This window comes from Mus pahari, chromosome 5 (assembly GCF_900095145.1).
Source record: "Mus pahari chromosome 5, PAHARI_EIJ_v1.1, whole genome shotgun sequence".
Lineage (NCBI taxonomy): Eukaryota > Metazoa > Chordata > Mammalia > Rodentia > Muridae > Mus > Mus pahari.
Window position 1 is genome coordinate 108,600,503 of NC_034594.1, and position 17,525 is coordinate 108,618,027.

A 17,525-nucleotide genomic window follows, 5' to 3' on the forward strand; every position below is an offset into this window, starting at 1 on the left:
TTCTCTCTCTCTCTCTCTCTCTCTCTCTCTCTCTTTCTCCTCCCTCCCCCTCTATTTCTTTCTTTCTTTTTTATTTTTTTGTTTTTTTTGTTGTTGTTGTTTTTGAGACAGGGTTTCTGTGTGTCCCAGAACTCGCTCTGTAGACCTTGGTTGGCCTTGAATGCAAGAGATCCACTTGCCTTGGCCTCCTGAGTGTTGCGATTATAGGGTGTACTTTCAAGGACAGCCAGGGTGGAACCAACTCAAAGGGTTCTAAACTCTCTTATTTATCTTTTGAAATTCTAGTTGTATGTGTGTGATATGTGTGTGAGGCCTGGTGAGTATAGGCCATAGTGTGCTTGTACACATATTATTGACTCTCAGAAGTCAGTTCTCTCCTTCCACTGTAGGATCTGAGGGTCAATCTCAGGCTGTCAAGTCGTTATGGATGGCACCTTCAACCACTAGCCATCTCAGCAGCCCACAAATCTCCTTTTCTTGCTTCAGTCTCATTGATTATAAATCTGTTTCATAGGACACTTGATTAAGGTTTCATTTGTATTAAAAGAATGCTAGTCTAACGTGTGTTTAGCAATCGCTGGTTTAAGTATTGTCTATTAAGATACCAAATACAATTCTCCTGTTTTGCTAAAATGATAAGTTTCAACCAGAAAGCCAGAACATCAGTTTAACAGAGCAGCAGACCTGGGACAGTCACAGCTAACACTGGGGCCTGTCAACCACTGTCCACATTCCAGACATCTCACAGATACTGAACACAGCCCTCAGCTTCTCCATCTCTCATTACTGAGCACAACCATCCCAGGCATCTCATACTTACCAGAGCCGTCAACTGAAAAAGTGTCCCCAGATAGTTTTCAAAAGAATAAGCAAAGCAATGTAGATGGTATATTTGGAAAATAAAAAATCTTTCAAAGCCAGGGATCTGTGTGGGACAAATGTTCAACAGAGTTCTCTGGCATGTGGAAAAAAAGTGCTCAGCGGTCACTGCATCAGTGAGTCAGGGTTAAGCTTAAGGAGCTATCACATTGCAGCCAGCAGTCCTGGTCGGAGTGCTGACAGCTGTCTGAAGCATCAGAGTATAGAACCACTGAGAAATGCAAGCACTGTAAAAGGGCTGTGTGCATGTGTGTGTATGTGAGTGTGCATGTGTGTGGGCATGCACGTGTGCATGTGTGTTCAAAACCAACATGTGTATGTGTTGATGAAACAGTCCCAGCCAGTCCCAGCCAGTCCCAGCCAGTCAGGCTTCCCAGCTTCGCACTCTCAGTCCAACTCCTCTGAGTAAGCATGGTCATGCATATGTCTTTACATAGTCAAATATGTGAGTATGTAGTCATGAGAACACTTGGTATGTATATGTATGTGTGTGTGTAGCCATGTAAGAGTTTGGAAGAGAAGGAAAATGTGGCAAGAGTACAGTCGTGACAATCGGGGCCTGCATGTGTGTGTGAAAGCTGTTGAGAAGTGTGTAAACATGGCATAACCAGTGAGTCGTAAACGCGTGTGGTTACAGTTCTGCGTCAGGGTTCATGACTCCACGGGACAGTGTGTGAGCATGTGCACAGTACGAATGGTAATGGCAGGCACATGCACCTAGGAGGGAAGAACTCTTGTATGCACACTCCTAAAAGGACAGTGGGCCATGAAAACTCGTGCACATGTGCGTGATCGTAAAGGTGCTTTTTTCCCCCCAAGGTTTGGTTTTTGCTTATTTTCTGTATGAGCGCTTTGCTACATGTATACCTACATGCAAGAAGAGAGCACCAGATCCTCTTATAGGTGGTTCATGAACCACAGTATGGGTGCTGGGAATTGAACTCAGAACCTCTGAAAGACCAAGGAGTGCTCTTAACCACTGCGCCATGTCCCCAGCCCTGTTAGGAAAGAGTCTAACTGAACCTATGTGAGGAAATCTGCGAGGAGTGGAGAGCAGTGGGGATGCAAAAATAAAACCTTCCTCCGGATACCAGCACTCTGCCCCTTTTAGGGCCAAAGGATTTAGACAAGCCACTCTGGTCGTATGTGAGTTCAGGCCCCAGGAATGAGCCCAACCCTCCCTTTGATTACCTCAACCTATTAGGGATGTGCTGCATGGTCCAAGGCCAGGTCTCTATGGACATGAGAGAAGGCTGGGTTCACACCATGTTATCTCTCAGAATATGAGTTAGCACGGACCAGTCCAAGCCAGTCAGGCTTCCTAGCTGCGCATTCTCAGTCCAACTCCTCTGAGTAAGCATGGAAACGCATTCTTCTGAAGCAACCATCAAGGTCCACTGTACCATGTCATCGTCAGCCCATCACACACACACACACACACACACACACACACACACACACACACCTGTAGCTGCTTAAAATGAATGGAAACCTGTTTCCCCTCAGAAAAGAGAATTATCTATCTGAAAACAGTGGTCATCATGGAGCCCAGCAGCCATGCACAGAACCACACATCTGTAACTCCCGTCCCTGAGTATGGGGACAGAAAGATCATAAATTTAAGGCCATCCTCAAATACGCAACAAGTCTGACAACAGCCTGTGCTATTGGAGACCCTAGTGAATACACACATATATACACATATTCATAACTTAATGAGACTTCAACTTATTGGCTGGGCAAGATAGCAACAAAGGCCTCTAAATGCAAACTAACTACTTCATATGACAAAAATATTATTTTAGAGCAGGGCATGCTGGCACACACTTTTGATCCCAGCACTCAGGAGACACATACACACACACACACACACACACACATACACACACATTTCATATATATATATATATATATATATATATATATATATATGCATGCACACACATGTACATGCACATGTGTATGATATGTGTATGTATACATGCATACATGTATTTCAGGGGCAGGGGAGATGGCTCAGTAGTTAAGGACATTGGCTGCTTTTCCAGAGGACCCAGTTTCACGTCCCAGCGGTCACATGGCAGCCAAGAACTATCTATAACTCCAAAGTTCCAGGGGACCTAATGCCCTCTTCTGGCTTCTATAGGCACCAGGAACACATATACTGCATAGTCATACTTACAAGCAAAGCACTCATATACATTAAATTAAAATCTTTATTTTTAAAGATTTATTTATTTATTTTATGTATGTGAGTACACTGTAGCTGTCTTCAGACACACCAGAAGAGGGCATTGGATCCCCATTACAGATGGTTGTGAGCCACCATGTGGTTGCTGGGAATTGAACTCAGGACCTCTGGAAGAGCAGTCAGTGCTCTTAATCACTGAGCCATCTCTCCAGCCCAAATTAAAATCTTTTTAAACTTTTAAAAATGATGAGTACTTTTTAAATTGCCATATAATACCATGTTAAATATTTCTATAAGTAACTAAAAGTATGTAAGATATATCAAATCTATACATTCTATAGCTATACAAATCTATAGCTATACAAATCTATACATTCAAGGTCATAAACCTAAACCCAAGTACTCTGCTTTATGACAGGTTTAGGGATTTTCATGTTATCTACTGCCAATTCCCCCAGTGGAATGTAATCATATGATACTGAGTTCCCAGGCACATCTCTGCTGCAGGTTAAATATCTTAATTTCGAGGAGAACCTGCTTCATATAACCCAAAGGACCAGAAGACAGACCGCTTCAATTCAATTCGATACTCTCTCAAATAGTCCTGTTACAGATACAGAAAACGTGTAAGATACATAAGAGGCTTCTCGGGAGGATATAGACATACTGAGACTTGTTTCAGGGCAATACAGAACTGCGCTTGACCAGCCTCTGCTCTACCCTGGGGTCGGTGCTAAGCACCACCTGGAGTAGGAACAATTGAAACTCTCAGAAAAAAGGGACCCTGAGTCAAGGCCTCTCAGTCCCCACTCTCTCAGGCATGCAGCTGCCCTGTGCTAGAACTGTCTTCTGGGACAGCTAGAAAAGATGGGAAGGAAGACCCCATGTGATAGCCTTGGCCTGTCTGCAATTGGAGTACTAAGCCAGGTTGCAACCATGCTTGTGTTGTGAGGGAGGCAGCAGCCAGGGGTGGATAAAAGCAAATCCTTATGGTCTGCTGGCCTCAAGTCTCATGTAAGCCTCTCTTAGAGCCCCTTGTCCCACTACTGCCTGCCTCACCAGCTAACCTTATTAACATTCTCAGGTCCCTACGCCCCCTTTCCCTCTTCAGTAACACAGAGAGCCCTTCTCAGACTGGAGAATTCACAGGGGTCGTGGTCCTGGGATATGGTCCTCAGCATAGGACCACAGCCCTTCTGAGTGTTCTTGACTCTGCTGGACACCCAAAGTGCCACACTCCAGTGAGCCAGCACCGTATGCCCTCCAGAGCTAATTATAGGTCAGTGAGCTAGCAGGCCAGAGGGGGGACAGATGGTGACTTATGTGGTTGCGATACACACTTGTCTCTCCCTCTGACCTCGGTCCCTCTCTCCATTTCTTCCAATTCCTTAAGTGGGGCCCAGACTCTGGGGCGGGTTTTACTCTCTGTCTTTCTCAGTCCTCATTCCCAGTGCACACATTTGCACAAGCACACATATGCACACCATGCATGTGTTGTACACACAAACACACACACACACACACACACCTCTATACTGCTCAGCCAGTATATTACAGCATGTTCTTAGAGCAAATCCTTTACCAACTTAACACAATACAGCTCTTGGAGGCCCACAGCGAATATTTCAGGCATAACAAGGCCTCAGTTAACTTCCCTGTTCCTTAAAACCCCTTTAGCACCCAGCTCCCTGGCCCTCCTGAGCCTCACCCCTGCCTCATCACCAGCCCAGCCCAACTTAGCATCTTCTCCCCAGCTCTTGCTCTACTATCCTCAGAGGCTCAGAAAGGACCCACAGCAAACCCTCCTAACTCTTTCCAATTCTAAGGTTTCAGTCATCACTCAGGGAGGACCCACGAGCCTGACTGCCAGCCCTATTCTGTTCCTCAATCCTTCCTTCACAAACCAGTTGCTGGGGCAGAGCTCATATACTGACATCATATACATGCTCAACATGACATGCCCAACAGCACAGGCCCAAAACATCCGATGAAAACTCCCCTCACACCAAGCTCCTCTAGCCACTCATTTCTGGAGATGTTGTCTTTACTGCAGTGTCTAGGTTCCCCAAAGCCCCCAAACCCAATGTGCTATCCCTCGCCTCATTATTTTGAGACAGACATCAGTGATCTTGAGAAGCCTCCTCAGGTCTTAGCCCCAAATCTAAGAAAATAGCCAATATAAATCATTCAAGCTGTCATTTTACTAAAGACTATCTGGCCAGTTAACAGTGGTGTGGATTCTGTGGGTTAAAATCCGGCTGTTTTTTTATTGTTCTGTTGTGTTTAGTTTCTGCCATTCCACTAACAGTATAACTAAAATGTAGATAGGGGGATGTGTGCCTGTTTCGGGTACCATCAACCTGCTCCATGGTCTTTCACTGCTTTTAGACGAGCAAGTAATCTCTCTAGCATGGTGTCTGCCATGTAGTGGGTGCCCAATAAATGTTTACTCAATACTGAATAAAGTACTAAGAGCCAATTCCAACAACTCTGGAAAGGACTGCGGGGAGTCCCTGAAACCTGGCTCCTGGAACAGCCTCCTTAAGCTCACACCAGGAGGGACTCATCAGGCTAGCACAGCCCCCTTAACCACTTGCTCTCCATGAACAAGTACTGAGGAGCTGTCTCAACTCTCCTCCTCGCCAACACATCTCTCCTCAAAGGTGACATCAGCACCTAGTGGCACTTAGTGCTAGATCCCTCCTCCTTCTCAAAGAAACCACCTACAACATATTTCCAAGTCCTCCAGGCCAACCTCCCTCCCTACCCATCATAAAACCCTCAACACCCGTGCTGGGAAATACCCCTACTGTGTTCACTAATCAACCCAATCATTCCCACCCCCACCCCAGTTCAGTCATCTCTATTACGAACGTCTTTTCCTGTTGCGCCCACCCTCATCCCCACCCCCAACCAGGCCTTCGGCTGGCCATTCCTTCCACCCCACCGCCCCAGCACTGCGGAGATGGGGGCATCTCTGGTACAGCCTGACAGTTGAAGGAATGCAAAGCTGGCGATAGTAACCAAGGGCGAAAAGAGGCACGCGGGAAGGATGAAGACCCCCGGGAAGAACGAAGACTTCAGCCTCTCACCAGCGCTCGCCCAAAGAAGCAGAGTTGGCCCCCAAGCCCAGAGTCGCTTTTGCTCTGACTCTCCTGGAGAGGATGAGGGGGCGCAGTCCACCCGGCTGCCCCCTCCCACAGAGCAGATGGAGCTGAGGGCGAACTCCACGCCCTCCCTGCAAAACGGGCATCGACCCCCATCCTCATCCCCAAGGGCACAGGACACAGCAAAGGCGAGGGGCAACGAATCCCGCGCCCCGCAGATACATCAGGACCAGAAGAGGCTGTTTCCCAGGCGCACTAACAGGGACTCCTCCTCAAACTGTTCAGGGGAGCTGGAGCTGGGGAAAGGGGCATCTTTCCCCGCGGAGTGGGCTGTGGGTGCTCACCTGCGTGGAATCGCCGAAGGCCCCGCGGTAGCAGGGCGCCGCCCCCGACCTCGGCAGTGCGAGGCGTCCTAGAGGCAAGCCCGCAAAGGTAGCTGCAGCCTCCACCGCCCAGTACCGTGGCTTCAAGGACCCGCCCCCTTCCTCCGCGGATACCCTGGCCCCACCCCCAAGGGCGGGGCCTGGCCATATCCCCCCGAGGCCACGCCCCCACGCCCAGGCGCTCCCCAGCCCTGGTTCACACGTGACAAGGGCGCTGCTTTGATGCTGTGCGCCATCTTGGTCGAGCCTGAGAGGGCAGGGCAAGCATTTAATCTGGTAGATGTTCTGGCCCCAGGACTTGGAATGCAGAGCACATCCCTCTTTTACCCTCTGGAACTCACCTTCCCAAGTCTAGCCTGTTCCCTAAATGGCCAGTCGTCTGTCGCCCTTCACACCTGTTCTCTCTCACACATTTTTAAGTGGAGAAACTGGAAACCCAGATACTCTTGTAGTATGTGCCTCAGTGAATTGTGACTTGCTTTTAGGCATGTGACTGCCCTAACGCTGTTACTACAAAATGAAGTGTTTGTCTGATACATACATCCTATGAAAACATGCTCAAATGCCAAAATTCTGACAAATTTTAGCTAAACCGATTTCCCTGAATTGCTCCCTTTCCCTGCCCCCGTAGCTATTAATGTATCTTTTCCATCTGGTTTGTGAAATTTCACTTCAGTGCCTACTCAAATCCTTCACAGATAGCCCATAAGCACTGTTATGAGTGTGAAGAACTGTTTTGGGTTTGGTTTTTTTTCCTCCTTTTTTTAGGTTTTTCAAGACAGGGTTTCTCAGTGCAGCCCTGGCTGTTCTGGAACTCACTCTGTAGACCAGGCTGGCCTCGAACTCCTAGATTCACCTGTTTCTGCAGGCTGCCTGTGCTGCCACCACCCAGCAGCAGTGAACTGTTCTATATACAACATGCACATAGGCAGTTACAGATATATACACATCTTGCCACAGTGTCCCGTAAAGGCTGAAGCTGAGGTTAGTTAACACAGCCTTGCATTCCCTCTCTCCCAATATATCCCATTTTCCTTTCATCTTTAGAAAATGGCAAGGAAATTAATTGTGATAGGGGTTGAGAGAAGCTGAATCTGTTAATTTGTCTGACACTCTGAACAAGAACATATACATCAAGAAGTGAAGAACATTAGTCAGTTTTTAAACCCAGAGCCTACCAAGTTTTCATCGTTCTCTAGGTGGTCTAGTTTTTACAGAAAGGCACTCTTCCTTCACACCCTTCCATTAACAAGACACGAATAATGCCAGAAAAGGCAACTCAGCCAATGCTGAGGACACTGAAGGCATGGGAACCATGAAGAACCATTTTACCAAGTGTTGGTAATGTGCTAAGACCATAGCAGAGGCGGCAGGAACTTCAAAGGGAGAACTTCATCATACCATGGAATTTGGCATAAAAACTCACAAGTTGAGCCAGAAAACAATTAAGCCACATTTATTTCACCCACTCAGGGTAAACCTAAATGGGAGATGCACAATCCACAAGGACAACTTCCCCTGCTCCATGGCATCTTTTGTTCAGGGAACTCCAGACTCTGTGCTTCTTTTCTTCTGCCTCAGAGGCAGCTTCTGACTGCAGAGATCTGTGGAGGCTTACTGTCCTTGGGTTTTTGTTTGCTTTGTTAATTAAGTACCCAAATTCTGGTGGTTCTTTTTTATTAACCCAGGCTCACTTTCTGTTTAACCAGTGACAGCATTCCCCTCTATGTGGGTAAGGCTAGCTGTCAGCAGCTGTATTAAACAGATGTTTAACAATGTTCTTTAAATAGCATGGGGTGGGGAAAGATAAAAACCAACATACTCATTTAGCAATTTAGCTCACAATAGTATCCACCCCTCAATATTTGTATGTTTAAAGAACATTTTCTGTCTTTGTCCTGTCTGGTGACTCACCCAACAACTCCAGGCAGCTAAAGTAAGAGGGTTAAGTTCAAGGCCAGCCTGGGCTACATAGCAAGACTCTGTCTCAAAAGGACTACTGTTGTGGGGCGGGGAAGCTGGACTGCAGCGCTACAGGATGAACTCCAGATCTTGAGTAGGAGAGTATTGTCTTAATGTGCATCTCCTGCCACATCCAGGTGGGAAAGGTAGCAATAAGACTTTCTTCTTAGCAAAAGAAATAAACAAAACCCCACCCACATCCTTTTCTCAGAGCATGCCAGTGACAGTAAGAACTGTGACTAAGGAGGGTGTCAACGACTATTTATGAAGAGAAGACCAGGATCCTGAAGCACACAGGATGATTTAAAAAGGAAAAACAAAGATATCAAAGGACAGGACAGGGCAGAGAAAAGCCACTAATTGCTTCTAGTTGAAGGCTGCTTTCAACATGCAATGTATTTTTTTAAAGATGACCTTTAGCATTATAAAGCCTAACAATTTAATGTAAATACCACAATTCTTCCTAAACTCTGCCTTACCTTTCAGTTAATGCATAGCTATCTGAAAGATTCAAAGAACTCAGTGTTTTACTTTTTCCTCACACTCTGCCTACTCTTTGTACCAGTATGTACCACACGAAAAATGAGACTGGCCTTTGAAGTTGTGGTGTAGCAAAAGACAGGGGTCAGAATCCTGGCTCTGCATGGACCAGTAGTTCTGGCCTTGGGTAAGTCAATGATTCAGCTTCTCAACCATAAAATGGGAAGGGTTTCAACTACCTTGCAAGACACAAGGATTAGAGACACAATCTATAAAGTTCTTAGAACAGTACCAGGGGCACATAATTATTACCATCACTATCAAGTCTCATGCAATAAAACAAAAACCCAAAATACAAAATCATCAAAACAATCAATATTCATGTAATAAATATCCAAAAAGCATTTTTTTAAAAAAGATGCACAAGTCAATCTTATAAGATTCTGACAACCCTGTCACCTGCTTTATTTCTGGAGAAGGGTAAAGGGAAAAGAAAAAAAATATTCACTTGAATTTGAGGAGCAGCAACATTGGAGCAACCATTTTAAGCCTCTGGGTTCCTCTAATCTGTAAGGGAAAACGTTCTTCCTTGAAGAGTAAGAGTTTAACTTCTCCCTAATGAAAGATCATCCATTTGCTGAGATAAAAGAAGAACAAACTCAACAGCACCAATTGAGGTTTAACACAGAAAATGAGGCCAGGTTTCCCCTTTCAAATATGCAAATTTTACATTAAAATGTTTATAAATCATAGTTGGTTTTCCTCTTGATTCAACCTTTCCATCTCCTGTAACAGGAGCCCCAGGAACCCAAACAGCCTGTGCATCACTAATCAGCTACACAGTACAGCTGCCCCTTCCAAACAGAATCTGATTACTAATGGACTAGACTGGGAGCTATCCCGAGGGACGGGATGCAGGAACTATGCTCTCATGGAGAATGGATACTGCGGATGCCACCAGTCAAAGAGCCGAACACTGTGCACCGGGTCCAGGACGACTTGCACACCCTGTTCACTGCGCAGATTCTGACCACCACGGACAGGAGAATCTTGGAACACCAATCTCACTCGATGATGCCGCATGTCTGTACTCACATTAATGGTAAACTAGAAGAGAAAGGCACATTTAGCATGTAAGTTAAATGTTTAGTAGTTAATTTAACCTTGGTTTCTTTGGGCTCTCCTTGAGATGGTCTACACATAATATACCTTGGTTCAGTCTCAAGGTTTGTCTCGTAAGTTATACTACCAACACATTTACAAAAACACTAAAGTGATAGTTAAGATTTTTCTCTGCTTTGTGTATCTAAGATATTAAAAGGGTCTTAGAGATAAATAATTTAGGATATATGCACACACACTACCACAAAAGCCATCTAATTGTTACACATATAGGATAAAGATAGAATTCTGATAACATACTGATGAACAAGTCAGGCAAGATCTGTAAAACCTAAGCCTGATACATTTTTGTGTAAAAATTTCCAAGTATTTAGATGGAGGTTTCTACGGAATTGGTATGGCATCTATGGAATATGAGTCACAGTGAGGTCATTAAAGCAGCTTAACCTCAATGGAGAGAGAAAGCCCCATGATAAAAATAGAATCATGACACATTTCAGCTCCAAGAAACTACCTACTGAGGACGTATATTAACCTGTTAGCAGACACCTTTACAAACACTACAGAGCATGTATATTGACCTGTTAACAGACAGACTTTACAAACAGTGCCCAGGAAGGTAACTAAAGTTACAGGACAATGGCAGTCTATGTTACCTCTGCTTTCTGAATAAATATATGCATTATTTAAATTTTTCATGATATACACATTACCTATCATTAAAACTAAACTTTTTCATCATAGAGAAGAACTCCAAACATCTATGAACATAAACCTAAGACACAGAGAAGACAAATGACAAATAACCAACTTTCTGGCTGCCTATCCAAATAAATATTTTTCAACCATAAAAGGTATAAGCTAAAAGATACACATATGATTTACTCACCTCATACAAGGACAGAGCTAGTTATCTATTTTAATATTCCATTATGGCAGCCTATGAATACCCAAGGTCCTAACAGTGCTCATGTGTATGTTTATCCATATTCCCTTAAGTACATACAGGAAGATACAGAAGCCTTCCTTTTCTTATAAAAGAGACAGACAAAACATTCTCAGATATAATTAGCTTCTCTCCATTATCTGTCTTTCTAATATGCAAATCTAACTTTAGACTTGTCTTTTTGTTTTTATTTTACCTGGGGAGATGTTTAGGGGTTTTACTACTACTGGTGTTGCCGTCATCATCATCATTTTGCGGGTTCTTTTTAGTGATGGTGTGTGTGCAGTCACTTGATGGAGAGAAGGGGTGTACCATGTGTTGTCATGGTTTTAGGTTTGAACTTTATTATTCTTCAGAGATTTCTTCCCAGTAGTTAAGTATGCAAATCCTTTTTCAAACCACAGATACAGTGAAACTCTACAAAAGAGCTGAATCTTCACTTACCAAAGTAAATATCATCCCCATGACAATAGGAATAAAGATGAAGTTGAGGGTGGTGACCTGCAGTAGGCAGCAGTCCTGGTCAGGGTTGGTATGGACATCTTGATATTGAATGGGCGGTTGCAACCGTTCCATACACTTGCTCTTTAATCTAGGGGACTAAGCAGAGCTAAGCATTAATCTAGTGGCCTTGAAATATGTATGCTCTTTGAGATGCTGTGAAGGAAAACCCAACAGGCAAAGTTTAATGAGATAAAATTTTCTGTCATCTGCTCTTTGTATACATACTGGTTTCCATGCAGATATCAAAGAATCTACCAGTCAAAAAAGAGAGAGAGGGTGTTTAGATTAGCAAATATAGCAGTGAGTTTTTACTTAGATAGTATTTCCACCATCTGACAAGAAATGGCTCTATCAGCCACTCTTCAATCTCCACGTGATATATCAGACTTCAGGGCATCTGCTGCACAGGATGCAGATTCAGAAGTAACCTCCGATTCCAAAAACCATACAACAGGATTCACAAGTCTCAGGACTAAAGGTCTCTCAGCATTCAATTTCCTGCAGTAATTCTGGTCTCCTGTCCCATTTCTCCATTGCTAGGGTGACTCCTCAGTGGAGAAAGGTGTCTCGTTGATAGCACAGACTGTGAATTTCTTACAAAGACATGAAAGCCAAGTTTTTTCACCAGAACCATGTATTAAAAATAAATTAAAAGGCCGGGCGTGGTGGCACACGCCTTTAATCCCAGCACTTGGGAGGCAGAGGCAGGTAGATTTCTGAGTTCAAGGCCAGCCTGGTCTACAAAGTGAGTTCTAGGACAGCCAGGGCTATACAGAGAAACCCTGTCTCGAAAAACCAAAAATAAGCCGGGCGTGGTGGCGCACTCCTTTAATCCCAGTACTGGGGAGGCAGAGGCAGGTGAATTTCTGAGTTCGAGGCCAGCCTGGTCTACAGAGTGAGTTCAGGACAGCCAGGGCTACACAGAGAAACCCTGTCTCAAAAAACCAAAAAAAAGAAAAAAGAAAAAACAAAAATTAATTAATTAATTAATTGGAAAGTATGATGTAGAACTCTCAGCTACTTTTCCAGCACTGTGTCAGCCTGCATGCCACCATCCTTCCCACCATGATGCTAATGGATAAACCTCTCAACTTGTAAATAAGATCCAATTAAATACTTTCTTCTATAAAAACTGCTGATGTCATGGTGTCTCTTCACATCAATAGGCACCAACATACCACAAATACTGAATTTTTCTCAGCTGCCCATGAAATGTGTGTGCGTGGAGGTACAGTAGGTGAGGGTAGGCATGTGTGTGCAAGTGCACATGGCAGCCAGAGGTCAATGCCGAGCATCTCTCCCCGCGCCCCCACACCTCCCACCCTTCAACTTTATTTTTCAACAGTGTCTTCCTGAACCTGGAGCTATTCAACTAGTTTAACTGGCTGGCCAGGGAGCTCCAGAATTCTGTCCATGTTCACTTGCTAGTACTAGCGTACAGAAGTGTACCACCACATCAGTTTTCACATGGGTTTTGGGTAGCCAAATTCATATCCTCATGCTACACACACACACACACGTCTTATAAAGCTCTATTTTCTGATCTAGTCATCTGTCTAGGTTTACCTTGGGTAACAACCTGAAGATGCTATCTTTTTTCCTCCAATATAAAACAGTTCCCACCAAAAGTTATTTCGAAATTTAACCTAATGTTATGTAAGAGATGGAGCCTTTAGAAGATAAGGACTCCTCTTTCATGATATAGGATGAAGGTTCGTATTACAATAAGGGCTTTAAAATGGATTCAGCTCCTTTCAGCCTTCTACCACAGCTATGTGAGAATACACAAGGTACAGTAAGGAATCATCTTGAAAATGGGAACCAGAGTCTCATGAGACACAGAACCTGTATGGATCTCCTGGCCTCCAGAACTATGAGGAAATTAATTTTTGTTCTTTATAAATAACCCAATCTCTGGCACTTCGTTATGGCAGCTCAAAGGGATTAAGACACGGTGAAATTCATTAAATAAAATATCTGAAGGATGCAGAGATGGCTTGGCAGCTAAAAGCCCTTGCTACTCTTATAGAAGACGAAGGTTTGATTCCCAGCACCTATATAGAGGTTAACAACTGTCCACAACTCCAATTCCAGGAAATCTGACACCTCCTTCTGGACAACACAAGTTCCAAGTATACACATAGTGCACATGCATATATGCAGACAACCACTTAATAGACAGGCCAGATATGGTGGTGCAGGTCTTTAATCCAAAGACTTGAGAGACAGAAGCAGGAAAATCTCTATTAGTTTGAGGCCAGCATGGTCTGTGTGGCAAGTTTCAGGACAGCCAGGGATCTGTAGATACACAGACTGTCTCAAAAACAAAACAAAAACAAAAACCTCATACAGAATAAAAAAGCTCTTAGTTTTAAGGTGGGTACGAATGTGGTAGTGGTTTGTACACGAGTGTGATGTCTGAAAGGTCAGAAGAGGCTATTATTAAATGTCCTGGAACTCCTCTGACAAATGCAGTATCTACTCTCATCCTCTGAACCATCCAACCACTGAAACAAACAAACCTTTAAAAATAAAATTTATAAAACTATGAGACAAAGAGAAGGACACATGCCTGTTTTTTGAATTTGAAGTTGAACTCCCACATTGGCTCTTGTCTGTTCCCAACAATCTTTCTGCACCAGAAAAGTAAGCACTGTAAGAAAGAAAAAGTAAACTAAGAGAGTGACATTGATATGTATTATAAAGTAACAAAAAAAATTAATTAGCAAAATTATCTGAGCGCTCTAAAGCCAACTACAGTCCTGATGCGGAGGAGTTCCTTTGGCACACAGACCCCCAACTCGACACTGGTGCAACATGAAGAGAGTCACAGTCTACTCAGGAAGGAGAGGAGGGACCGATACAAGTCAACCTCAGAGCTTATGAAGATCAACCCCTAATGCTCTCATCTGTAAAGACAGGAATATATATCCACAGTGTGGGGCGTTTTCTCTGATTCAGCAGCCGCTGCTCTACATTAAAATATAAAGGCAGCAAGTAGCCATCAGGCAAGATGGTAACAAGGCCACAAAGCAGGCAAGGAGGGCTAGCCCTATAACAGGAACAAGCCACTCAGGACCTTCTGGGAACAGCTACTATGGAAACCAATGAGCTAAGCTGAATTCAGTCTAAAGCAAGCCCCTCAATGAAGTCAGGCTACAGCTAGGGTTAAGCACAAGAAGTGAAGTACCTCCCAGGGGACAAGGGGTGGGTCGTCCGCCGTGCCAGCTGTCCTGCCTTCAGACATGCCCTGTACGTCCTGCTGCTCCATCAAAAATAATGGGCTTGGCTTTTAGGGGAAAACATTTCTGCTGCCATCACAACGACTCCAGTGTCCCACACAAGCTATGCTACTGAAAAGAGAGAGAGGGGATCAAATACGAAAAGCTGGAGTCCGGAAAATGGGAAACTTCCTTTAGGCATGCTGGCAACTGAGTGCCATGCGATTACAGGCATGTAAGTGGTAGGCCATGCACCAGGCATCTGCCACAACAGGACCCATATCCTCTTCAGAGGATCTCTAACAACACAAAAAGAGGCTGCCAGGTAGCCTGCCCTTACTACCTGGATTAAGAGCTCATTTTTTCAATCTACTTTGGCTTTCTAATCTATTTTTTAAAAGACATAGTAATTTGATTATAAAGATATGGGTATTTTAGACTTTGCAGTAGCCCTTGCATTGTGCACTGGAGCCGCTAAGATGTGTCAAGCATGAGGAGTTTGCCCAATCAATGCTGTCCTGCTCCATTACCTGGCATGGTTAACTTTGTAATGATTACCACCCTCCTTGTAGCTAATCGGACAGGATTAAATGCTTCTAGGGAGGAAGACACTGTAAATGTGAGATGGGGCACTGTCCACTCACATTACAAGCAGAAGCAGCTTCAGGGTGAAACTTTACTCATGTAACACACTACCCCTGCCCTGAATCCATCAACTAGCATTATAAACCGTTTGATGACCTACATTTATATGTGTTGGAAGTGGAATCTTGATTACTTTCAAACAACAGTACCTTTTAATTCCTGGAATTAATACAATCTTAGAGCTCAACTAGGAGAGAAGACCACATCACATCTATGAGCATAAAGGCACAAAGAACAGGAAGTGCTACAGAATGATCAGAGTGGGTAGAACAGAGGTGTAAAAATGACCTACAAATTCAAAGGTAAGAGATTTACACAGTAGCCTCGGGTGAGGAAGGGTCAAGACATCACCTTGCCTAAATAATTAAAATAGACCTACTTATTATTCAGAATACCAGAAACTTTAGAAATACAGTGTAGGGATATAAATTATGCAGAAAATCCTAAGATAAAGGGAGCTTAAAACATAGGAAGATTTTGGAATCCTAACGTCTATGAATAGACTATAGCACCTTATAGTCTCTGAGACAAATGATCAGAGCCTGGCATAGGGGCTTAGCATGTAAAGATGTCTATACCTGAATCCTTAAAGCAAGATGCCGAGGTTACATTAGAAACAGACAGACAATCAGTTGAGTTCCTTGTGTTATTTGTGTCATGACTAAGCATTTTGTGAAAATTGTAGTATACATCTACCACTCAAGTATTTTTTCTAGCCCAACCTATCAAAACCATTCTATCTACAGTGATCAAATGTACAGTACACAGAAATAAATTAAAACAGAGACTTAAGAAATACACTAGAAGCATAAGAAAGCTTTAAGGAAGGATAGCATAAACGAGTCCAGCACAGCAGGGATGTGTCAGAGAGATGAACCTTCTGAACCTACAAGTTTACATGAGCCCCCTACTGGCTGGGACCAACAGCCCTCCCCATTAAGAAGCTACAAACAAGAGTCAAGAACAAGCCCACCATACAAGAATCCATTGCCAAACCCCAACAGCAAGTTTCACTTACTTTGGAATTCTTCAGTGTGCTGGGAGTGCTTTCCGGAATGGCTGGATTCTTGGAGATTCGAGCAGCAAATGGTTCATACATATGATACAGAGATCGGATCACACATGCCCGGAGACAGCGCAGCTTCTCCATGGATTCTGGTCGCAGCCGCAAAGGCAGAGAAGCATCCAGCGTGTAGTGCCTGAAACATGACACATGACTCCTACCAATATGTGACCTGCCTGCCTGCTCTTATTCAGCCTCCCGGGACTCCCAACTTCCATGTGAACTTTACTCCACTATTGCACTGGTGGATACTAGCTTGCCCAGTTCTCACCAATACCATTACCATCTCCTGACATTATCCATGATTTTGCTTCTTCATCTTGGTAACCCTGTAGTTTTTCCATTTAAATTTGGACTACAGATTCTACAGAATTACAAGTCTCTGAATTGGAAATCATGTAATATGCTTCAGTTGCTCAAAAAGAATCTGTCACAAGGAAGAGCCACTTGATTTCCCTGTCGGACATGTTAACAAGTTCTCTATCCATCCCTACCACATCCTACAGTTCATAAAGTCCCCTAGACCTCTGTACCCCACATGAAAATCTAGCATGTTTACTGATCACGTAGTAAGATATGCCTCTATAGGAAAAGTCTAAGTTCTTTCTGGGACCAGAAGTAATACCATTTGCAAAAAGAAAAAAAAAAAAAAAACAGATACTAGAAGGGGTAGGGTGGCAGCCATAGGAAAGACAACCACATAGATCAGTAACATAAGATTTAGAGAGATATCAACAAGTCCAAAGCTAAGGTTATGTATGCCAAGGCATGTTAGGGAGAAAAAGTAGAAAGAGCCCATCACGTAGAGCTCCAAATCACAAACAGCAACAAAATCAGTTACAGAGAAAACACTGGCACTCGGAGGTCGCACCTTCGGTACAACCTGGTCCAAAAGGCAGCAGTGCAAGTGACAGTCCAAGCATTTTTACAAATCAGGGAAAAATTCACAATGTCCTCAGGACGGATATAGGAAGCCAGCAGCAGCCAAATATCCATAGGATACTCTTCTCCAGTGCCATCCA

At 43.9% G+C, this 17,525-nt stretch overlaps 2 protein-coding genes across 4 annotated transcripts in view; both read right to left on the bottom strand.

Annotated features, from left to right (window-relative positions):
- Nucleotides 1–6,613, bottom strand: part of Ppfia4 (PTPRF interacting protein alpha 4) — a 45,555-nt gene extending 38,942 nt beyond the window's left edge. For all 3 annotated transcript variants that reach the window (XR_003843876.1, XR_003843875.1, XM_029538653.1), the window contains exon 1: nt 6,522–6,613. The gene's annotated coding sequence lies outside the window, so the exon portion shown is untranslated. The remainder of the gene's footprint in view (nt 1–6,521) is intronic.
- A 1,387-nt stretch (nt 6,614–8,000) lies between these two features.
- The window catches only part of Tmem183a (transmembrane protein 183A), a 16,591-nt gene continuing 7,066 nt past the window's right edge, over nt 8,001–17,525 (bottom strand). The window contains exons 5-9 of the mRNA XM_029539040.1: nt 17,375–17,525; nt 16,459–16,639; nt 14,147–14,227; nt 11,515–11,670; nt 8,001–10,109 (exon numbers count right to left, since the gene is read on the bottom strand). Of these exons, the coding sequence (XP_029394900.1) occupies nt 9,924–10,109; nt 11,515–11,670; nt 14,147–14,227; nt 16,459–16,639; nt 17,375–17,525 (755 nt within the window). The 3' untranslated portion in view covers nt 8,001–9,923. The remainder of the gene's footprint in view (nt 10,110–11,514; nt 11,671–14,146; nt 14,228–16,458; nt 16,640–17,374) is intronic.